At 55.4% G+C, this 23,579-nt stretch overlaps 1 protein-coding gene across 1 annotated transcript in view; it reads left to right on the top strand.

The window, feature by feature from the left end:
- The window catches only part of PPP1R1B (protein phosphatase 1 regulatory inhibitor subunit 1B), a 23,196-nt gene extending 866 nt beyond the window's left edge, over positions 1-22,330 (top strand). The window contains exons 2-9 of the mRNA XM_024210034.2: positions 2,692-2,752; positions 3,434-3,456; positions 5,828-5,903; positions 14,019-14,195; positions 17,283-17,366; positions 19,910-19,981; positions 20,858-21,007; positions 22,230-22,330. Coding sequence (XP_024065802.1) covers positions 2,692-2,752; positions 3,434-3,456; positions 5,828-5,903; positions 14,019-14,195; positions 17,283-17,366; positions 19,910-19,981; positions 20,858-21,007; positions 22,230-22,330 — 744 coding nt within the window. The remainder of the gene's footprint in view (positions 1-2,691; positions 2,753-3,433; positions 3,457-5,827; positions 5,904-14,018; positions 14,196-17,282; positions 17,367-19,909; positions 19,982-20,857; positions 21,008-22,229) is intronic.
- Positions 22,331-23,579: the final 1,249 nt, after the last annotated feature.

Genomic DNA, 23,579 nt, shown 5'->3' with positions numbered 1-23,579 from the left:
AGGGTTAAATCCGGTGCTTGCCAGTCACCACGCAGGGTTAAATCCGGCTGCAAAAACCTACCCCAGCTGCACAGGTGAGAGTGAGTTGTGTTTGTCAAGCCCAGGTGCCTCCAGACAGGCAGCACTGAGGATTAGGATTTGCTGAATCCGGATGCGACTTGGGTCTGGGTCCCAGGAGCCCCCAGCAAAGAGCAGAAGGGTGGGGAGGGTGTCAGATCAAAGTTGCCCCTCTGTCTTGGGGGGCTCCTTACTGACTGACTGACTGAGCTAGGTGGCTTTCGAGTTCCAAGCTGGGTCAGGAGAGATTACCGGCAGCGCATGCCAGGCAGGGGTGCTGGAACGACTTGTAGAGTGTGTGTGTGTGTGTGTGTGTGTGTATGGGGGGTGCTGAGAGCCACTGAACCAAACTGTAACCCCTGGATATAATGGAATCCACTTCAAGCCGGGGGGGGACAGCCACCACCCCCCGCACCCCTTGTTCCAGCACCTATGATGCCAGATGCAATTTCACGAGTGAACCCGGGTTCCGCTAGCACTGGTGATCCTCGTGAATTGCAAGTCTAGCCAATATACTCCCCCCTCCAGCCACATCACCGGCCCTGCGCCGGTGTGTTACTCGAGAGGAGCGTGACCTCAGGGTTATCGGTCAAAAATGAAACCTGGTTTCCGTTCTAGGCCTGGGAGTAGTTTGACTCCTATATTTGCGGGGCAGCTCCAGTCAGGCCAATGGCCCGTCAAGTTACCATCTCATGGAAGTCGGACGCCCCGTGTGACCTGAGTTCAGGGGCCTCCATCTGGTGGACCTGTGTCCATGTGACAAATCGCCCCATCACACCAGTTGGCCTCCGTTAGCAGCCTCAACAGGGAGGCCAAAGGGCTGCGGAGACTGATTTCCCTTCCCTTCACGTGGGGGTGCCAGCCAGGCGAGGGATGAGGCTGCCATGGTGGAGCCAGCAGCTTGCCCTGATGCGGCCCCACCTGTGCCCCCAGAATGGCCCGAACTGCCCCCCCCCCAAGATGCACTCAGCTTTGATCTCACTTCCTCCAGATGCCCGGCCCCACCAGCCTGGCCTCTGCGAGAGCTGGTCTCTCTCCCTTCATCTCGCTGGGCTGGACTGACCAGCCCCTGCAGCTGGACTGCCTGTCCCATCCTCTGCTACCACCTCTCAAGGGAGTCCCTGGGCTTAGAAGCTTCCCTGCTTAATAACCCGGGGATGCGGAGACCTTGGTACATCCCCAGGTCCAAGCCCCTTACATCTCCCGTCTCACATGCATGTACACACGCTAGATCGTGTACATACACACTGATACACAACACCAACACACACACACACACACAGCGCCCCTCTCACACACAATCACTTACACCCCGATACATACCAAGGCACACACCACTCAGCCACTCCCCCACAAAGCCAACGCGCACGCACACACAAGGTCACGCACACACAGCTACACAAAACTAACACCCAATCTTACACACCAGACACCCATGTAAAATCAATGCACACACTAGCTCACTCTCAGACTCTCTCTCTCGCACACCTCCCCACAAGGGTGTTAGGATTGTCAGCCAGCCTGGCCAGCCCCAGGCATTCCAAAACCACAAGTCAAAGTCCCCCAGAATATCACAAGCTAAATCATGAGATTTTTTTTAAACGAAATAAACTGGGGGTTCTTTTTATTCACCTGCCGGTTTCTGAGACTTCACCTGCGTCACCTTTCCCTGCTTTCCCCAGCAGCCACGGGCGGGGGGCTGCAAACGTCCTTATTTTTAAAAATTGAAATCGGAGATGTTTGTGATTCCAAGGGCCAGGGCTGTCCAATGTTGAGGGATAAAATCGCACGCGCTGGCTGCTCTGTGATCTTCAAAGGGCTCCCAGAGGATGTGCGATGTCCAGGGCAGTGTGGCAGGGCTGGAAACCTGCTCCTACCCCTTGGGGAATCCCCATTGGCTGTAGCTGTTGCAGGGCTTATAACCTGTAGAGGGTATATATGTGCAAGTCCAATGCTGACCAGTAGAGGGCGATGATGATACGTACATTGTAAGGGTTTGGCTGAAGCTTTTTGGTACAGCCAGGTGGTGGACTAGAAGTTGCCTGGCTTAGAGTGATGGGTTAGAGGGCCAGTGGGGGGCTGGAGAGGGCATGTGATGGTGATGGGTTACCTGAGGGGCGCAGGATTTTATTATTATTTATTATTGGTATTACCGTAGCACCCAGGAGGCCAAGTCCTGGTCCAGGACCCTGTTGCGCTAGGTGCTGAACAAACACACAATAAACAGATCGCCTCCGCCCCCAAGGAGCTGGCAAGAGAAGCATAACACAAGAGATGGGGTCAGACAGGGGAGCGCCAGGAAACAACGAGACAATATTGGTCAGCGTGGTCAGCTGTGATATCCGGGCCCCTGCGACCGAACCGTTACCGTGCTGTTCATAGGCATCGGCACCAAGGATGTCAGAGGGGGCTCCCTGGCTGAGCATCCCACGGCCACAGTGCCATGTCCTGGGGACCACAACAACGGCTCTGATGGGGGGTGGGTAGTGGAGGCAGGGGAAACCTGTTCCCTGTGGGCCAGAACAAAGCGAGGTGTGTGTGTGTGGGGGGAAGCAAGGCATCATCGCCTCTCCTCACCTCCACCCCGAATGGTGACCCTCAAACCGTTCTCCTCCCCGTCGCACCCCTGTTTAGATCCGCCGCCGGAGGCCCACGCCTGCCATGCTCTTCCAGATGTCGGAGCACTCGTCCCCAGGTGAGTCCGCTCTGGGTGGGGGTCATGGCCTCCATCCCAGCCGGGGGGGACACGGCGCAGCCACCATCAGGGCCCTCGTCGGCCTGTCTGGAGGGGAGGAGAGGATTGGGGAGAGCCAGGTCACAGCTGGGGGTGGCAGGGCCTGGGGGCGGGGGGGGGTGCTCTCGTGGCCATCGCCAACAAGCTGAGGCGCGCCGGGGCAGCGGGGCAGGCGACCCCTTCCCGGTGAGAAGAGGGATTGGGATGGAAGCCTGAGAACTCCCCACCCCAATGCCCCCTCCTGGTCCCAGGGGATCCGCCTCCCCTCCCAGCCCGGAGGGCGAATCCCAGATTGAGAGGCCTTGAGGTGGCTCTCGGTGCCCAGCAGAGCGGGTCTGGCTCTGGGCTGCTATGGCCTGGTGCCGCGGCCTTTGGGAAGCTCCATGGTGGTGCTGGCAGGTGACTCTCTCCCCATTTGGGCACCTCCCTGCCTGGCGATCTCGCTGCAGCCTGGCCTGAGGCTGGCATGGGGGCTGGGGCGAGTGGGGCAAAAGGGGGGCAGCTCTGGCCCCAAGTGTCCGGGGAATTGGGCCCCTCTCTGACCAGGAGTGGGCGCCCCCTGCTGTCGTCCCGCTGCCCTGGCTTGTGCCCTGATTGTCTTTTTCTTCTTCCCTCCTCTCTCCCGCCCTCTTCCTCCTGCAGAAGAGGATTATTCCCCATACCAGGTCAGTGATGGGGCCCTGCGAGGGAGCGGGGAGGATGGGCTGGGTGAATGGAGATGCAGTGAAACGACCAGCCCAGGCTCTGACCTGTATCGGCAGCCCCAGAGGGAGGGTGGAGGTAGTGGCAACACGGATGCTACAAAGACCCCTTCCTCCTGAGTGGTGTGACTGGCTCAGGACAGGCACAACCGCAGCCTCAGGGGCATGACCTGTCTCCAGTGAGCCTCATCCCAGTTCACCCACTGGTGGAAAAACCTGCTCCCCTGGCATTGCCCTCTTCCCCAAAGCAGCTGGCGAGCTTGGGCGTGGGGCTCAGGGCATGGGACACACAGAGGCCAAGGATCAGAATAGCAGGGGGATGGCAGGTCAGGCGTGTGGGGCATTGGCAGAGCTGTGCACTGGAATAGTGGGGGATCGTAGGTCAGGATGGAGGGGCATTGGCAGGGGAAGCTTGCGCCGGTCGCGTATAGCTGCTGCTTTCAGTTGCCACCTTTCAGGAGCACTGCAAGTCACCGCGGTTATTCAGCATTGATTAAGGGAGAAAATGTCAGGGCACCCCCGGCTCATGACCTTGGGCCTTTTCCTTGCCCTTGTGAAGCCAGCATGACAGTGATAGATTGCGCGGTGCAAAGTTACCTTGGAAGTTCCCAAACAATTTGAGCTGCTGCAAAGCCCGGCTCAATCCCCACGCTCCAGGAGCTCGCAACGAGAGATTATCTCTGCCCACATTTTCCATGACTTCTCCTTGATCTCGAATGAAATTAAATTCCTTAGTGCATGGCAAAGTGCTAAACTGTAATGGGAGATGAAGAAGTGAACAGGAGCCAGGAATCTGAAGCTTAGGAACCGGTTAAGGGTTTGGCTGCTCTTCAAGCCCCCCCGCCCCCCTATGATGCAGAGAACTCACAGTTCGTTACTGTAGCGGATTTGCGACTTATCTCGTAATTGCCGCATACTTTCGCCACCTCGCAGTGTACTAACAAAACCAGCCCCTTGCTGGCGGCCATGGACGGTGCCATATGGAACCTTTCACCTCCGTGTGGCCAGTTCAAATCCTGCCCCAGCTCGGAATTGACAGTGAATGAAACTTGTAACCATCTAATGGGTGTTTGACAACTTATGTGACATGAACGCTCTGGGCCTCAGTCCAGCCCCACAATAGCGAGTGGCACTAACTGGCCTGTCTGAGAAGGGGCATCCCACAACCTGCTCTCAGACACAGTCCACTCACATGAGTTAGAATCCAAACTCACCCTGCCTCCCCCCAAGCCCTCGACGACCATCCCCACTCCTTGGAGTTTGGGGAATTGACAGTGAAGCAAAGTTCAGTTCAAACCCCTTTTCCTCAGGGCTGGCAGCTCCTAGGGCTCCTCCTCCAGGAATTCTCAGCCCACCCTCTAGATCCTCTCTCTCCAGAAAGCCACTCCCACTTCTCTCCCACCCAGGTGGAGTAAGGAGCCAGTTGCTTCCGGGAGTGAGCAGAACTGTGCTCCGGTCTGACACACATTGACAGTGCAGTGACCGCACCGTCCCTGTTCTGTGCAGAGAGGCCCTCATATTCTCAAAGATGTTTAGGTGCCAAACTCCCAGTGATGTCAGAGATAGTTAAATACCTTTCCAGTGTGGTCGCTGTGTCAGTCCCAGGATATGAGACAGACGAGGTGGGGGAGGGAATATCTTTTATTGGACCAGCTTCTGTTGGTGAGAGAGGAGCTTTCACGTCACACTGAGCTCTTCTTCAGGCACTCCCAGAGCGTCACAGCTAGATACAAGATGGAACAGGCTGTTAAACATAAGGAGTTAACACATGTTGCAAGAAACCATTCGGCATGAAGTGGGCAACTAACATCTCTGCAGTCTTTGAGGAACCGGACCTCAGTGTCTAGGCTGGTGGAGCCAGTGCTTTTCGCCAGCCTCGAATCTGGGCCCAGGACTTTGTTTTTAACGTGAGGCCCAGGGCCGAGGGGTGAGCCATTGGCAAAGGAGCGTGGAAATCTTCACTCCATGTTGTTCAAAAGTTAGTGTGCTCTGCTCAGCGCCCAAGGTTTGCTTTGGATTCCCTGCACTTTGCCCCTGCTCCCCACCACCCCACCCCACCTAGGGCCTCTGTGCTTAACAACCAGCATCCAAGGTCTCCCAGGCAGCCTTTGTCCCTGTCAAGAGAGGGGCACCGGGCAGCACATGTGGGTTCTCCCCATGATGAGCAGGGGAAGGCGGCTGAGCAGGGGTCTCTTTGGCTGGGTCACCTGGGTGGCTGCTCGACTTGATGTCCCAGCCCTGAGCTTGGCCCTCCATTCGTAGGCCCATGTTAACTGGAGACTCTCTTGATTTCTCTGCTCTGGTACTGTTGACAATCCATTCTCCTTCCTTCCAGAGAACACTGGGCGAGGGCCACCTGCTTAAAACAAAGAGGACCAACCCGTGTGTCTACACGCCTCCCTCTCTTAAAGGTACATGTGCTTTCATTTCATCCCTTGCCAAAAGAAAGTTTGGGAGCAGCAGTGAAATTCACCCCTGTGCCGAGAGACCGTGCAAAGTCTATGCATCGCCTATGTCCCACTTCACCCACAAGGTCTGTTTCAGAGTAGCAGCCGTGTTAGTCTGTATCTGCAAAAAGAACAGGAGTACTTGTGGCACCTTAGGTTGGATCACAGAAACCCCCTTGGGAGCTGCCACCCAATGTGCCAAGACTACCCCTGCTTCTGTTTTCCCTGCCAGCTTAGGGCTCCAGCACCCTGTCTTGCTGAGCCAGCCACTCCTGTCTGGCTCCAACACAGACTCAGGGTCTGAATCACTTGTCCCAAAACTGCAAGTTTACCCAAAAACAGCTCACAGGAGTGTGCTTGTCTTTAGCACTCAGATGCCCAACTCCCAATGGGGTCTAAACCCAGATAAATCCGTTTTACCCTGCATAAAGCTTATGCAGGGCAAACTCATAAATTGTTCGCCCTCTATAACACTGATAGAGAGATATGAACAGCTGTTTGCTCCCCCAGGTATTAATACATACTCTGAGTAAATTACTAAATAAAAAGTGATTTTATTAAATACAGACAGTAGGATTTAAGTGGTTCAAAGTAGTAACAGACAGAACAAAGTAAGTCACAAGCAAAATAAAATAAAATGCGCAAATCTATGCCTAATTAAACTAAATACAGATAAGTTCCTCACCAGTTCCAGAATGCTCCCTTTCACAGGCTAATCTCCCTTTAGCCTGGGTCCAGCAATCTCTCACAACCCCTGTAGCTACTGTCTTTTGTTTCGGTTTCCTTCAAGCATCCTGGGGGGGTGGAGAGGCTCCTTCTTTAGCCAGCTGAAGACCAAATGGAGGGGTCTCCCCCAGGGTTAAATAGACTCTCTCTTGTGGGAGGAGACCCCCCCTCCTCCCTCCTATGCAAAGTCCAGCTCCAAGATGGAGTTAGTCTCTAAGGTGCCACAAGTACTCCTGTTCTTTTTGCACAAGGTCTGTGTATCACTCAAGTCCTGCTTCATCCCCTAGGGATGCGTGGCCTTTTTATTGTCCTCTGCACAGCAGCGTGTTCCATCCTCATTCACTCACCTCCTTGTTGATGGACACCTTATTGGTCTTCCATCCGCTTGGGGGCAGTGAGTCTTACCGGGTCAGTTTCACTTCCTGCTTCTAGTCAGTTTCGCATTTCCCTGCAGTGAGTTTAGGTTTCCAAAAGCTACAAGGGAAAAGTTCAAATCCTTAAAGGCCACAAAATCCTTTGGATCGTAACTTTGGGGCTTCAACTGCTGCTGCAGAGCTGGACTAGCAGGGGGAGCCGACACATTGTTTAGTTCCCCCCCCACCATACCCCATTAAAAATAGCCGGTGTGTTTTATTTTAAATGCCTCGGAGCTGAGTGATGGTAATTGTGCAGCACTTTAAAAATGCTAAAATCTCTACAGAGATCAAATAAGCTCAGCAGCAGCCCGAAGAGGGAGCGAAATAATTCCATCCCTGTTCTACAGGTGGGGAAACTGAGGCACAGAGCGGGGCGGTGACTTGCACTAGGGCCACACAGCAAGTCTGTGGCTCAGCTGAGCTTAGAATAGGAAGATCCCGGCTGCCAGACCCTTGTTCACTCCACTATTCCTGGTTCCCTCTTTACGGAGGCTTTGTGTTTAAAAAAAAAGATAGAGATTTAGACCCAGAATGTGTTCCCTCTGCGATTCTGACAATTATATGGTCCAATCTTAGGGGTTAAACAGCTGTGCTTTTCTCTCTGGGTTTGCCTATGGCCAAGTTGTCTTCATCAGCAAAAAAATGACCTTTATTGCCTTTTTTGAGCAATGGGCCAGCATATATTTTGTGCATTGCTGATATCCCACTTAAGCCTTATTTTGAGGTCTTTAAATGGGACTTAGATGATACATGAGGTTTGGGAAGGACCCTCTCTGCCGAGGCGAATGTCTCTCGCTCCCTCCCAAGTTCTTTCCCATTATTATATTACAGGAGCTTGTAGAGGCCAACCAGATTGAGCCCCGTTGCGCTAGGCTCTGTACAAACACAGAGCAAATTACTTCTTCTGACTGATTTCAGTGGAGTTAACGGGCTTGGCCCTGTTTTTCTCAGCAAGTGTCTCTATCGGAGCTGTCAGATGTTGCCAGGTGAAAGAGTGTAATGTACCAACCCCACACCAAACTCAAATCTCTCATTAGCACCTTTTGATCTGAACGAGCGTCAATGGCAAAATCAGAGGGCCCAGTTCTCCTCTCTCCCCCTCCCAGTGTAAATCAGGAGCGACGTGCCTGGAGCGGGTGGAGTTACACCAGTGTCAGAGCGAGATGAATCAGGCCCAGCATGTTTACTGACATGATCTATTTAAAGCCCTAATTTGATGCCGTGTGTGCGTTCGACAATCTGTCTGCGCTGCAGACACTGCCAGGTATTTAAGAGTTTACTGCCCCGCAAGGATCTCATTGCAGGGTGCATGGCGATGGGGCCGCCTCAACAGGGGGTGAGATGCAGAGAGAGGGTCCTCGCTCTGCCTAGCTCGCCCCTTCTGACTGCCGCCCTGGGGATCTCAGTGCGCAGGGCAGACAGCCTGGAGTTCAGGCTCACCCCCCACTCCCATGTTACAGACGGGGAAACCGAGGCCTGGAGCGGGGCCATGAATGGTGGATAGTGGGGATGAGGAGTGGATTTAGGCAACACATTTCTTGCTCCGCTGCTTCTCCCTCTCTCACACATACACAATCACACAGTTTCGCTCCTGCACACATATACGCACACACACACTGTCTCTCTCTCTCTCTCTCGCACGTGCACACACTGCGTCAAACTCGCACATACGTGCACACATGCTCTGTACTGTACATAGCAATTTCCCATCAGCCGCTTGCTCCCACTTCATCCGCACGCACCTATTGTTCTCACCTGTCTCTATCACATCTCGGGTGCTGTGAAATCTGCCAGGACTCAGGCTCTGCTCTCCCTCCCCCGGGTTCCCTCCCAGCCCCCTGCTTTCTTCCCTCGCTGCCTCTGAAGGCACGTTGCCTCCCGCATGGCAGCGAGAGAGGGAAGGACCCAGATGGTGCTGGGGGGCTGCGTTACCCGCTCCCTCAGCTGGAGCTGAGGCCCATGGGGCTATAGAGGGGTGTGTAATTTGGGGGAAATCATGCCCTGGGTCGCTATCGCTCACAAAACGGGCATCCCAGAGGGAGCATGGCTAGAGAAGGGCCCAGCCTGGATGATCCTGGGCCAGCAAAGGCCACACAGCTTGGAAAACCCCCAAAGCGCCCTGCAGCCCAGGCCTGTGTCAGCTGAGCCGTGCCAGCCGTGGCCGTGCCATGGGTCTTTTCCTGCTGTGCAGATGGACCCAAAGAGTCATAGGATTCATCAGAGCTTAAGGCCAGAAGGGACAATTGGCTCCTGTAGTCTGGCCCCTTGTAAATTTCACCCAGTTACCCCTGTGCCGAGCCCAGGGAATTGTACCCCTCCCCCCGGGAAGTTTTACACCCTTGTGCCTTTAAAATGACCCACACAAGGGCCAATTCTTCAGCTTCCTATGGCCCCTGTGATCTGTAAGCCCCGTGCCCCATGAATCGTCCCCTTTCCACGGCCAGTGCTGGGAGCAGGACAGGAGGAGGCATGCCCCGCTCCCCTGGGTGGCTCCGATGCCCATTGGACATGGGGTCTCAAGGCCCCTCTAACTCTGTCCAGGGCCAGAGCAGGCCCCAGGACTAGAGAGGTGCATCGCTCTCTCCCTTCGGTCCCCGGGCCACGCTCCGTGCCAGCGCTGGGGTGAATCGGGGCCCAAGGGTCAGTGGAATGAAGAGAGGGTCAATATCGCCCGGCCCTTAGTCCAGCAGGGGCTGGGATGGTCTGTCCCAGACAGGCCTCGGGGCATCCCAGCCAGGGTTGGGGAGCCCCGAGCGTCTGCCATGCTGATCGCTGGCCCTCCGGCCGCCGATCCGGCCGCTCTGGCTTCGCTCCTGCCTCTTGGCTCCCATGCAGGCACTGGCTGGTTTCAAGGCCGGCGGGCGGGGGAGGCCCGGCAGGCTCCTTTGTGCTGCCTTCAAGGCTGGAGGAGGGTGCTTCCCCCTCCTCCCTTTGCCATCACTCTATCTCTCCCCCTGAGCTTATCACTAAATTCTCTGGCTCCTCTCCCAACCTCCCCCACTCCCCTTCAGTGCACTGGAGGCAGCTGGGCTGGCCTGCAGGGTTAGCTGCCTCGGAGCCAGTGGCGGCCGAAGTGTGGCCCGGGGGGCTCTCTGGCACAGCCTCTCTCTCCTCTATCCCCCTGCCATCAGTCCTGCTTTACTGGTGGAACAAGCTCACCGGCGTGTTAAAGGGACAGTGGCTTCAGGTCGCACTCTGCCCAGGTCCAGCTGGGATTTGGCCTCCTGGTTCCCGCTGCCTCAGTTCCTAGGATCGAGTTTCCAAACAAATCAGCCCTAAACTGAGCAGTAGAGTCAGGGGGTTGAGACGCCTACACTGACCAGCCAAGGATAGAACCCAGGCCCCTGCTCTAACCACTGGACCATACTCCCTCTCAGAGCCAGGAATAGAAGCCAGTTGGGGTCCCCAACCCTGTGATCCAGCCACTAGACTGTATTCCCGCTCCCTGCCAGGAACAGAACTCAGCAGTCCGGACTGCCAGGAGCAGGGGCGGCTCCAGGCACCCGCGCAGCAAGTGGGCGCCTGGGGCGGCAAGCCGCGGGGGGCGGCGTGCCGGTCGCCGTGAGGGTGGCAGTCAGGCAGCCTTCAACGGCATGCCTGTGGGAGGTCCGCCGGTCCTGCGGCTTCGGCGGCAATTTGGTGGCGGGTACGCCAAAAGTGCGGGACCGGCAGATCACCTGCAGAAACGTCGCCAAATCCGCGTGACAAGCGGACCGCCCACAGGCATGCCACCAAAGGCCGCCTGATAGGGTGACCAGACAGCGAGTGTGAAAAATCAGGACGGGGGTGGGGGGTAATAGGAGCCTAAAAAGACCCAAAAATCAGGACTGCCCCTATAAAATTGGGACATCTGGTCACCGTACCGCCTGACTGCCGTGCTTGGGGCAGCAAAAAACATAGAGCTGCCCCTGGCCAGGAGGCCCCTGCTTTAACCAATGTACCCCACTTCCTCCTGCAGTTACAAACCAAGAAACCTGACTCCCTGCCTCCTGCTGTAATCAACAGCCAGGAAGAGACCCCAGGAGTCCTGCCTCCCTGTCCCCCACTTTATCCTCAAACCCATATCTTCCCTCGGCTCAAAGTTGCGATAGCACTTCCATTTCAGACCGCTGGTTCTGAGTGCCTTTCTGGTCCTTTGTACCCAGCCCTTAGCTCACACAAAGCAAATGTTTCCTTCGTCTTCAGCCTTGGCAGGGATGTAGTCCTCAGCAAGGAATGTGACCAGCCTTGTTTGGGGAAATAAAACCGATCCGAGAGACAGAGACAATAGTCTACTGTTGACAGTGGCTTATTACGTGTTGATGTTTATAGCCACCTCTGCTTCCTGCCAGTGACCCAACACACCCACTCTACTGCATCTAGCCCTAATCCATTTATTTTTCATCCCTGAAATATACATTTAAACTGCTTTTTTTTTTTTTACAAAAGGCCCCAAATCTGAGCTGAGCCCTGGGTTGTGTGGCAAGTTCCATCCTCCCCCCAAAATGGGGTCAGATTTCCCCACCTGCTGGGTTCTCAGCAGCCCCAACCGGGACCAGATTTTCAGCTGAGCTCAGCTCGCATTGAGACATCTAAATAAGGCCTCAGCCCCCCACTGTGACTCCATGGCCAGATTTTTCAGGCCGGTGGTGACTCCGGCCTGGGAGGGCAGATGCTGTCTCGGACAGTGTGGAAATTCCGTGCTGTTCGGACCGTCTCACGGTCACTGATAAAGCACCAGGGTTTGTAGGGAGGGTGTGTGGAGGAGCAGGCCGCAGAGGGTTTGTCTACGCTGCAGTTGGGAGCGAATCGCGCAGCTCACGTAAGCAGACTCGGGTTCTCAAGCCAAGGGGGTCGGGTGGGCTCGAAAGCCCGGGCACCTGCCTGAGCCGGAAGATCCACACAGCTATGTTCACCACGCTAGCGCGAGTCTGTCTGCCTGGGCCAGGGGCCTGGTTCCCAGCTGCCGTGTGAACATTACCCAGTGCGTTCCCCTGGGGCAGTACGGAGCTCTATAGCCTAGGGTCACCCAGCTGCAAACTCCCCTGGCTGGGAAGCTAGTGGCTGGCACTGCCAGGGGCACTAGGTCCCCGAGAAGCCAGATTTCATGAAGGCTGCCACGCTGCTTGGAACCCTTTTGAGCCGCCTCCGTATCGCAGCCAGGGCGAGCAGGTAGAATAATCCCCACTTCGTCCCGTGGTGGTGAAGGGGAGGAGGTGGATGAAGACCCGGACCCGGTCAGCATGTCCAGTGACCAAAGCGCTGAGGCAGCACCGGATTCATTTGAGGGAGGGCGGGAGGGTTTTGTCTGTTTCACTGGCCCTGAAGCTAATTCCTCTTGCAAACCGGGGTGTGAGCGGCAGCGGGATCTGCTGACAGGACAATCATCCCGGTCGGAGCTGGCGCCGTATTAAATTCCTGGGTGCTTCCCCACTTCACTTCCTAGCCAGGTTTCCCACTCTGGCTCGTTTGATGCTTCATGAGATACTGTGGAGCCCTCCAAAGAGGGGCGCTAGGGGTATGTCTACAGTGGGGAGGCTCATCGCCCAGGCTCCAGACAGAGCCCAAACATCTCCACTGCAATGTGATAGCCTCGCAGCCCCAGCCCCGCAAGCCCAGATCAGCTGACCCGGGCTCTGAGACTGGGTGCTGCTGCGGGTTTTTTAATGCAGTAAATGCACCGTGGACATCTGACCTCGGAGCTTTCGTAGGATCCCCAGGCAGGCAGGGGGAAGGTCATAGGAAGCTGCAGCATTGCGTTGTTACTCTGAAGCTGTGTGTCTCCGATCTGCCGCTCGGTCCGTTAGCATGCTAGACGCGTCTGTCCGGAGCATATACACACACACACACACACACACACGGGGTATGGGGCGAGCGTATGCATGCACTGACATTTGTTGTCGCAGGGCTGCCCTGTGTACTGCACTGAGCCTGCGTACCCAGAGGTTTGCCATGCCTGGGTTGACAGGCACACGTGCAGATTGTTTCAGCAGAGGGCTGATTTGTGCAGGGCTGGTGGATCTCTACCATGCAACCAGGCTTCTCTGCTCCCAGGAGGCGATTGCCTACTCCACTGGGTCCGCTAGTCAGAGGAGAACCAAGGGCATCCAGAAAGCAGCTCCGCAAACACACCCAGAGCGCAGGGGTATCAGAGCTCAGGCACTGACGCTTCTATGAAGGCGCTGTCAGCACCTGCCGAGCCTACCACTCGGGGAACTGCCCTGCAATGACAAACCAGTGCACGTGGTCCTGCGCTTACTAGCCACCCACAATAGCCCAAGCAGTGTTCACATGTCACAGCACTTACAAGCAACCCTATAACAAACAAGCCAGCATGCACACGTGATGGAGGGAAAAAACTGGTCAGGAAACAAACTTTAGGTTCACAGGTGGTGTTACTGTACCACCAATGGTGTGAAGAATAGATTGGTAATGTCCTTTATAGATATCGGACTTGATAACATTCTCTCGGCAATTGAAATCAGGTTTAACTCCTCTGAAAACAGTGTGTAAACTTGGGAATAAAACTGATGTGAGTGAAAGAAGAATCTGGTCTGTGTGGAGTACCTAGAGAAAGGTGAAGTGGTTAGAAGGCAGGACTGGGAGCCAGGACTCCTGGGTTCTGTTCCAGCTCTAGTCACTGAGTGGGTTTGATCTCAGGTAAGGGACTTCCTCTCTCTGTGCCTCAGTTTCCCCCATCTGTGCAGCAGGGATAGCACTGACCTGCTGTGAGGCAGGTTGTGAATGTGATCTGGGCTTTGTGAAGTGCTTTGAGATCCTACAGTCTAATACACCCAGAGAGATCGCTAGTGGGGTGTGGCTCCCATCTCTCGGATCCCTCTGCACCCCATCCCTTGGTGCCAGAGACGACAGAGGCTGGGTCACCTGGAACCTGCACTGGCTGGACCCGGCTCCCACTGGCACGAGTTGGCTCTTCTTCCCTCCTTGTGCATTCCAGCCATGCAGCGCATTGTGCAGTCGCACCTGGAGGCCAGCAGCGGCCTGGAGGACGAGGAGGCTGCCGAGCACGAGGACAGCTCCGAAGGGGAGGCCGAGGACGACAAGTCGTGTGACCCAGACGACATCGACTCCGAGATCCCCGGCCCGTGTGAACTAGAGAGCAGTGTCGTTCCTGGTAAGAGAATTGCAGTATAAATAGCCACTTGGGGGGAGGCAGGGGGCAGGAGCAGCTGGTGCCCAAAGCAAGTGGGGTAGGGCTGCAGGGGCGGGTGCAGGCAGGCGCCCCTGGACTCGGCCCCACCAGGTTCCCTGCTCTGTGTCTGCACATCCTGCAGCACCCAAAATTCCCCCTTAGGGGCAGCTACCGTAGGTGTCCTGCATCCCCCAGGCCGGGAGAAGCTTGATGCCCCCCTCCCCAGTGGCAGCAGTTGGTACTGCAACTTGCCGTACATCAATGTAACACAGCAGTGCCATTGTCTGGGAAGAGGGGTAATGGAAAACCAGAGAGGGAAGCTCAGGTCGTTAGATCTTCCCTAAGGAGGGGAGCCCAAGGCCGTGCGATGCAGCGTGATCATGTCCTACAAGGACAGGCCTGGGAGCCAGGCAGACGGGCATCCAGTCCTGGATCCCATAAGGTTGGCGCTGTGTTTCCAACAGCCCCGGGAGAATGGTCCTTTGCAAATAATACAGCCAACAGACGCAGCCAATGGCTGGCGGCTGCTGCAGCTCTCCCTTCCCTGCCGGCTGACCTTGGGGAGCTGCTCTGGGCCTCAGTTTCTCCATGTGGGGACAGTGATAGACGCCAGCACAAATCACAGCTCTCTAGCTAGAAGGGTTGTCCCATTCGGTATCACGGCGATGGGAATCGCGGCTTTCCTCCCTGTGCTGAGTCCATCCCCGAGGTGCCCTGAGGAGCCGTCCCTGAACCATGAGAGCGGGATGAGCCATCGGGGTTTAGGCTGCAGGTTTAGGCTCAGCGGGAACTCCGGGATGACTCGTCCCACTCCTGGCTGCCATTGTTGGTGGAGAGTTTGTATCTCTTCTCCAACTCAAAGGGTGGCTCAGCGTTTCCCAGGGCATCTTGCTGGCCTTGCTCTGCTGAGATTCCTGTTTGAAAGAAGGAGGTTTCCAAGCCCGGTGCCCGAGTGCAATGGATCCCTGTGCAGGGCTCAGCTGTTTAGGTTCCCTAGATGCTCAGATACTCCGGGGACAAGCACCAACAGACTCCAGCAGTGACACCCGTGCAAAGTGGCTCAGCGATGCTACCCGATCAGAGCTGGGGGAAGAAGCCCAGAATAGGCTGGCCAAAGGCCCTGGGGTGGAACTCAGGAGCGCAGAGGGCAGATGGGGCTTGCTTGGCCATTTATGGGAAGCAGGGGGTGGGGTGGGGGACCGGGGGTTCTGACATCTCTGAGCCCTGAAAGGAAGTGATGTGGGGGAAGGGAGAGCAGTTGGGAAGGAAATTCCTGCTCATTTGCTTTAGTCCAGGGCAGTTTTCCCTGGATCCGAGTCTGGCGGTCAAGGAGTTTGGAAGCAGGTGGGAGCTGCCAGCATAGCAAAAGTCTATTTAAAGGCCTCACTATTCCCCCCCTTCCCCCCGCCTTCCTCGGATCCCACTCACCGGGGACCCGCTGCGCATACTAAAATATCCCTTCATTTAGCGCCTTTGCTGCTAGGGAGAAACCTGTAAATATTCCTCACCACCGCCACGCATACGCTCCCTCCCTGGTACAATGAGCCGTCAGTCACCTAGGAAACCATCACTGTTGCTTGGCACGAAGGAGCGGTGAGCCTGGTGCCTTGGCATTCAGTCAGAGACACACACCCACCCCAACCCACCCACCTGCTTTCCCTGCACTGTTGGGGGATGGCGAGATCCCCCCCCCCGGTTAAATTCAGGGGGGTGGGAATCGGGGACGTTTATCTTGGCACTTCGGCATCTCAGCTCCCTTCCGCTCTGGGCAGCGAGAGCTGGGAAAGGCTGGTTGGGGTTAGAGTTAAGTTCTTTGTTTCTTTTATCGTCCTGGGCTCCCACCCCAGCACTCCATTGATGCTGCTCCATTCAGCCGCACATCCCCCCTCTGCTATCCCAGCCTGGGGCTCCCCACCTCCACAGCTCTGCCAGTGCCCCTCAGTCCTGCCCCGCAGCCCCTCCCCTTCCAATCCTGGGCTCCCCATACACACCCAGCGCTGCCAACACAGTGGCAGTGAAATCTATTTAGGAAGCTGTAATGTGCCCCTCCCCCGAGCATCTGAGTGTCCATTTCAGATTTGTGTCCCAGTAGCAGTTAAAAGCCCCGGTCAGGATCGGGGCCCCGTGAGGCAAGGCCCTGCACAAACACTTGGGAAAACTTGGCACCTATCCCGACTCCCAGCAAGCTTACCGTCTAAGAAGACAAGTCAGGTATGAAGTCTTGAGTGGGGGGGGGGAGGATATAATCAGACAGATACAATCTTATAGACATTGATACCTTTGCAATTAGCAATAACCAGAGCACCAGCTGTCCCAATTTGCCCCTCCAGCCGTCGCCAATTGGCTGGTTTCCGATAGGCCACATGGTAGCGGAGGCATCTGAAGGAAGGAAAGGAGGGTAGCAGCTGCCGAGGGTTCTCCCTGTGTTCTGTGATTTAGATCTATTACAGAGGTATCTAGAGGCCTCGGCAGCAATCAGGGGCCTGTGGGGCAGGGAATTGTATGTACCTATCGCGAGAAGCAGCCTCTGCCCCCCAATTACTTACTGTCTGAATAGAGGAGGTAAAGGATGGGAGGGGAAACTGAGGCACAGAGTTGCCCCGAGGCCCCTGCCAGAACTCGGACCAGAGCACAGGTCTCCTGAGTCCAACCCCCCCAGGCCTATCTACTAGACCGCCATGAGGAATCTGGCCTGGCCTGGTGGCAACAGTCTAGGGCTGAGAGGGGCAGCCGATCTCCAGGCCCCATTCAGTCCTTGCCTGCTCTGCTGCGGCTGAAGACAAAGGGGGATTAGCAGAGCCACCTGCGGCAGGGGGAGATTTTTTTCCCCAGCGGGGACGCCTGTCTTATTTGCAACTGGGCCGAGACTTGCCAAACTCACCCCACCAAACGGCCATCCGAGGGTAGCAAGAGCGCTGGGGCCTTGGGGTAACAGAAAGCGGCTGAAAGTGCCGGTGACGGCGGAGTGGGGGAGGGACAGGATTTGTGCTCCGCAGACGGCGCGCCAGCCGCCCTGACCTTCGTTGGTCGCTCCCCAGATGGCTTATCTTGCTGCTGTATTCATTCCAGGAGCCCAGGCGATGAAGGACCTGCCTCTGGCACCTGAGGCAGTGGCAGCCCGTCCCAAGCCAGCTCTGCCGAAGCAGCACTCCGGTAAGGGAATGGCTCCCTCTTGTGAGAGGCCAGGGAAGAGGGATCGTAAAAGAAGTACCCCGGAAAGAAAGAAAACGGTTCCAGCCAAATCTGGGGAAACAGCTGACGCTGCTTTTCACAGGCTCGCACCCCTTCCCGAGTGTGCACGCACACTCCCCGCCCTGCTGCTAAGCTCCAGAGGCGCCGGGAAGCTGGTGATTACAGCAGAGAGACATTTTATCGGGACAGGAGGCACATGTCATCACGGCGGGCGGCGTCTCTCACCTCGGGGAGCCGGGCCTGGGGTTTCACGCCTGCACTGGTGTCCAGGCTTCTTGCAAACACAACATCCAGAGGTTCTGGAGGGGGCGGCAAGGCTGGTGTGCGGGGGAGGAGGGGCAGGTGGAGCGTAGAAAGGTTGACATGGTGGAACGCAGGCTGTTGAGCAAGTCTTGGAGTCAGAGAGAACCGTGGTGTCTGTCTGCATCCGGCAGGCGTAATAAAGGAACCCCCTTTGCATTCACTGCCCCAGAGTGTCCTCTCTCTCTCCTGCCACAACAGATCATTGATTTGGCTGGCGCTGTTTTGTTTTGAAAGGGAGGTTGCCAAGAAAAAATTGGGGGCCAGAATCTGCTGTCAGTTCCTCTGGGGTAAAACCAGAGAGACACGAATGGAGTTGCTCTGGATTTATACTGGGGTAATTCACAACAGACGCTGGCCCCTGCGTATGGCAACAAAATCAGATTCTGATCTCATTTCCACCATGTAAATCTGGAGTAACTCCAGTGAAGGCAATGGAATTACTCCAGATTTATGCTGGTTTAACTGAGCTCAGCATCTGGCCCGATGTTTCCTTCTCTGGGTCACTACAAACCCCTTCGAGGATCAGAATTGAAAGCATCAAAAACCAAAACCCCAACCTTCAGTTTAGTTTTTGTGGCTGGTGCCATTTTAACTTTCGGTGCCATTTCTGGAGTGCGCTGGCTCAGGCCGACGAGGGCTAACAGCCCTGTCACATGGCCAGGGAGCAGCCCGCCCGGACTCCGGTAGTCACAGTTACACCCACACAAGGAAACTAAGCCGATCAGTTTCCCTTTCTGCTACTACTTCAGTTTCACTTGGCAGCAGCAAGGAACAAAACCCAGCTGTGCTCCTGGGGTGGGGCTGCACTGCAGAGATAATAATCTAGCCCTGGTGTGAGCCGCAGTCAGGCCCCGGTTAATGGGTCCGCGCTGGTGGCGCTGCACTCTCGGGGCGGAAGCTCCCTTGGTTCTTTGTGTGCAGTAAGCTGGGCCGCTCTAGGGTTCTTTGCCAGTCAGCCGTGGAGAGAATCGGTCTGTCCTTCTGGGCGCGTGGGGGGAATTGTGGGAAAGCACTGGAGTGGTTTGGCCAGCCTTAACCCCTGGGTTAAACTAGAGCCCAGACACTAACCGAGTCCCATCCTGGTCAGCTAGCCTGGGCTTAAAGCATCTCCAAACCCAAGTCAGAGAGGGTTGGTTGGTGGGGAGAGGTTTGAGCTAAAATTGGATAAGAGCCTGGGTTAACTGCAGTGAAGATAGACCCACTTGGGCAACAGGATTTTGTGTGGACAGGAGAGGGCTTGGAGACACCACCAGAGTTAACTCTGCAGTGATGACACCCTGGGTTTGCAAAACCTCCTTCTGGAGGAGTTTGCTTTGTGATTCTCAAATTGGAGGCAGTTCCTTTCTGGGTCCCATTTTCCCTTCCCCCTCAGCCCCCAAAGCTGTGTGTGTGGAGGGGCTGGTGTAACCCATTGGTTTGGAGGTTAGCCCCTCTCAGCTTTCTGGCTTTCCCAAACTAGCTAGTTCCCCTTGGATTTGGGTTCTTCCCACTGCAGGGAAGCATGTTAACCCTATAAAGGGTGAGGGTGGTGTTTTCATTGACAGGGAAACAACAAAAGTCTGATCTCTCCCCATTCAAAGTGCAGGCAACACCTCTAGTTTTAGGGAAAGCTGAACACTGAGGGCGTAACTCACCTAGGGGGTGGTCTCATGCTGTGTGAAACCAATGGCAGTGCCACAACCCACTTCCCCTGGGTGGGGGAATCCCTCAGAGGGCACCAGTATCCTATAGCTCTCAGACATGATCGTCCTAGCACTGGGTTCCTGCCGGCCTAGGGGACCTGATTCTCCAGGTGCTAATGCTGGGGCTAATCCAGTGCAGCTCCGTTGACTGTAAAGGAGTCACTTCAGATTGATACCAGTGTAAATCAGAGAATCACTCAGGAGATATCGGTGCTCTCCCCCAACCCCCTCACTCTGAGTCGGGGCTCTCACTGGGCATTTGATCGCCCCTAATACTGTGCTGCTCAGGATCTACCCGCTTAAGTGGGTCAGCCGTCCTTGATTTGTGCCTGGACATGGTAAGCATGTCCCACCGTTCAGCTTAGCTATGAGAGGGGAGCCCTGCAGGGCCATTGCTCAGAGCACATCGAGTTTGGCCCCCTTGCCGATTTGTTTGTCCCCTTTGTTAATATTTCCGACAGAGAATTCTGTGCAATGCGTCTTGTTCTTTTTCTCCTTTGTTGCTGACCCCCCGAGAAGCCCCGGGAAATGAGGCCAGAGCATTTGAACCACGTATCTATCCAGCTGTCGTCAAATCACACAAAAGGAAAGGTAATCTGCCGGTGCGATAGACAATGGCGGATCCGTGGGGGTTTGCTGCGGTGGGTGGGAGACCCAGCAATGCCTCCAGGGTTAAGGGTCAGTTAGCATCACCATTATGCTTTCAGAGGAGGCACCTATCTGGCCTGGCACTAACCTGGGGCCCAGGCTTTATCAGCCCTGGTTTTGGTCTCCCTTTGCATTTTTCTCGTTTGGGTTTTGAAGCATCAAGGCTAAAATTAGCACCATTTTCAAGCCCCCAACCCAAAGGCCTGGTGTTCACTACAAAGTCTTGTCAGAATAGCTAATATTGTTCAGGGAGGTGGTCTTGCTACGCCAACAGAGAAACGCCATCTGCTGGCACAAGCTGCGTCTACACCGGGGGGGTTGCCGGGATGGCATTTGTAGTGTAGACAAGGCCTAAGGCAGGCTGGGCCTGATTTTCAGAGGACATAGATCATCCACAGCTCCCGTCGATTTGTCCATCTGACCTCTTCTTCCTCAGCAAGCTGGGCCCCGGGCCAAGGTGTCTCAGAAATTGAGATACCCCAAATCAGTGGCTTTTTGTGGCTGCAAATTAATCAGGGTCCCAAACGTCTTTCATTAGCTTTCCCTGAGTGTGTAGATTGGTGGGCTGACAGGGAGGAACTTTGGAGCCTTGGGTAGAAGGGACTAGGGGAAGGGTCTTTCCAGAGGATCCTAATGTTAATTTGGGGGGAAGGAGGGCTTGGATCTGGGTCTGCCCTGGGCTCGATCGATCATCAGGATTTCACTGATTCATGGTGATGTTTTAAAGCACTTGTCTGATTGTTGCATGAAGCCTGGAACCCTCAGTGATTGGCGATGGAGACGCCCATCATTTAACATGCGGGTGTTTACTCTCGGTAGGTGGCCAGAAAGTGTCCTTCGCTGGCGGGATAGCGGAGCTCGGGGATGAGCTGAACTCGCTCGCTGAATGGGAGAAACCTGAAGCTACTGAAGGAGACGGGACCAAGGCCCAGGAACCGGATCCAGGACAGGACAGTCCTTCTCCAAGCGGTAACGTCATGAGCCTGAGGAGCAAGAACGGGGGGCGGGGGGGTGTATGTTGTGTAGCAGGGAGCAATGACAGAATTAATCAGTGCTGGATGTAGAGTCCATAAATAGAGCCAGTTAATGCAGAGCACATTAATGCTTCAAGGGTACCCACTCCTTGGGCGGCTCTCAGACAGCTTCACAAACATTCATTAAAGAAGCCTCATCTAACCCACAACAGTGGGGTAAGCAAAGGAAAACGCAAGAGCCACATCCCCAGTGCTGAAATGCAGCCAGCTCTGGGGTGGAACGTGGCTACTGTTTTAACAGCGCACGGCAACTAACAGCTGGGAACCCAAAGCGAAGGGGGAACCTGCATCCTGTTGAAACCGCATGGAGAAGCTTGGCTCAGCAGAAAGGCCTCCCCTAAGCTAGAGTTTGGCCACGACACTCTGGTTAACACCCAGACTCTCACAAAAAGAGCCATGTGGCGGGGATCCCTGCTCCAGAGGTTTGCTTGGTGGGATCCATGGAATGGATTTCCCCCCTCTAATCACGCATCTGGATTGCAAATGGTAACTGCTTTGCAAATGACAAAGAGTGTTGGGGGAAGCCAGGTCCTCCAATTAGGTGCTTGGGGCAGCCACTTCAGAGAGGGGCGGCACGTCCAGCTGTTCGGCGGACTGTCCCTCACTCCTGCTCGGAGCGAAGGACCTCCCGCCGAATTGCCGCCGCAGATCGCGATCGCGGCTTTTTTGTTTGTTTGTTTTTGTTTGGCTGCTTGGGGCGGCCAAAACCCTGGAGCCGGCCCTGGGCGGGAGTGAAGTGGGAATGGGCTGGAGGCAGATTGCAGGAGATAGGCAAGAGCGGAATCTGATGCAGCAGCAATGGAGAGCATGCACGGTCACTCAGACACCCCCTCGGGTCACTTCCTGGCTGAAGCAGTGGGTGCGAGCCAATCAGGCGGCTGCACACCTTGGCCATTCCTGCGGGGCCTGACCTTCCAGGATTGGTGAGGTGCTGCTTTGCCAATCTCCCTTGGTGGTGACAAGGGAGTGTCAGAGACCCAGGGCCCCCACAGCCCCAGGCTCTAAGAACCTGCACCTCAGAGCCATAAACTGACTCCTGTCAATCCAGGATCTGTGCACTAGGCAACATGCAAACAAATAGCAGGTGATCCCTGCCCTGGGGAGCTCACAATCTACAGCTTCTGCATCTTTTTTTTTTTTCCTTTTCCCCTCCCCAGAACACAAGGAGCGGAGACACGTTGGCTTTGCAGAGAGACCTCCCCGCTCCGTTAACGTAGAGAACTGCCCCGCCACCTCCCCACTCGGAGGCACCAGTTAGCTTGGGTGGCGGAAGGAAGATGGAGGAAGCCGTCCCAGAGGTGGAACGCACTCATCTTCCCGCTCCATGTTATGGATTCTCTTTCCTTAACGGCCTCGTTTACTTTATTTCCCCCCCACACTTCCTTTCTCATCTTTCTGATTTTCCCGTTATCTGCCAATGGATGGCTTGTTTCTGTTAAGTGAATTTAGTGCTGGCGAAAGGTGGCAGCTGGACAGATGTTTGAAAGCCTCTGCATGTCCATCTAGATGATAGAGATGGGCAAGTCCTCTTGCTGTGGGGCATCTAATCCATCCCAGGCCCGGAGGCTAATGCAAGATTTTCCCTAGTCTCCATTTACTAGTGCTCTGTCCTGTCCCTCTAACTGTGCCAAACAATGCGGCTTCCGCCCCTTCCCTTAGGAGACGATCACACATCCCAGTGCAGTACAGGTGGCAGCAATGCAAGCTTTCCCCATGTCTTCAACCCTAAAGAAAGGCCCTTCCTTTGGACAGTTCAGTCTTTGTGGTCCATTTAGTCCTTGCCCTCTTTGCTTGAGCCTGCTAAAAGTGTGGTGGGGGGCAATTAGTGTCAGTGATGGTGGTGCGGGGGAGGTGGAGACCCTGCCCAACTTGCTAGAGTTGTTCTAGCAAGAGCTGCCCTAGGATGTGGAATCCTGGCTTGTGTGGGAGGGTTTGTGGGTGCATGAACGTGCAAAGCTGGGCAAGAATTCCCTCCTTCCTTCCAGCAGGGTGACGATCTGGTCTTTATCTCCACTTGTTTGTATATTTCGTTAAAGCAAACCAGCCCTGGGCTTCTCTGAAAGACCACAGAGCGAGAGAGGAACACGGGAGCAAACTCCAGCTCCATGTGGTGGGGGAAGCCCAGTGCTACTAGGGGAGTGCTGACCAGAGAAAGCTTGAAGATGATTCCACCCACTAGAGCATCTCCATGACTTCCAGTGGACCAGAGTCTGGGTGTAGGGGCACCGAACACAGGGGAGACAGGGCAGGTGAAATTAAAAGGTGAAATGGCACTGGACAATTGAATAGAGGTGGAGCCAAACCATAGTGTTGGTTCACCAGCCCTGGAGACTGAAGTCCTCTAGTTTATATCCTAGGGCAGATAGGGTCAAGCTTCCCCCACCAATGTGCCTCAAGCTGGATCTGCAGGAAGGACCCTGTCTCAGATCCTCAAAGCTTTTGTAGGTGCCTAACTCCCCTTGAGCCCCTGTCTCTAGCAAGGGAGAAGACCCCCACTCGATCCTTGG

This window comes from Terrapene carolina, unplaced genomic scaffold (genome assembly GCF_002925995.2).
Source record: "Terrapene carolina triunguis isolate 2854851 unplaced genomic scaffold, T_m_triunguis-2.0 Scaffold193, whole genome shotgun sequence".
Classification (NCBI taxonomy): domain Eukaryota; kingdom Metazoa; phylum Chordata; order Testudines; family Emydidae; genus Terrapene; species Terrapene triunguis.
The sequence above is the reverse complement of the archived record's forward strand: the minus strand, read 5'-3'. Positions and strand labels throughout refer to the sequence as shown.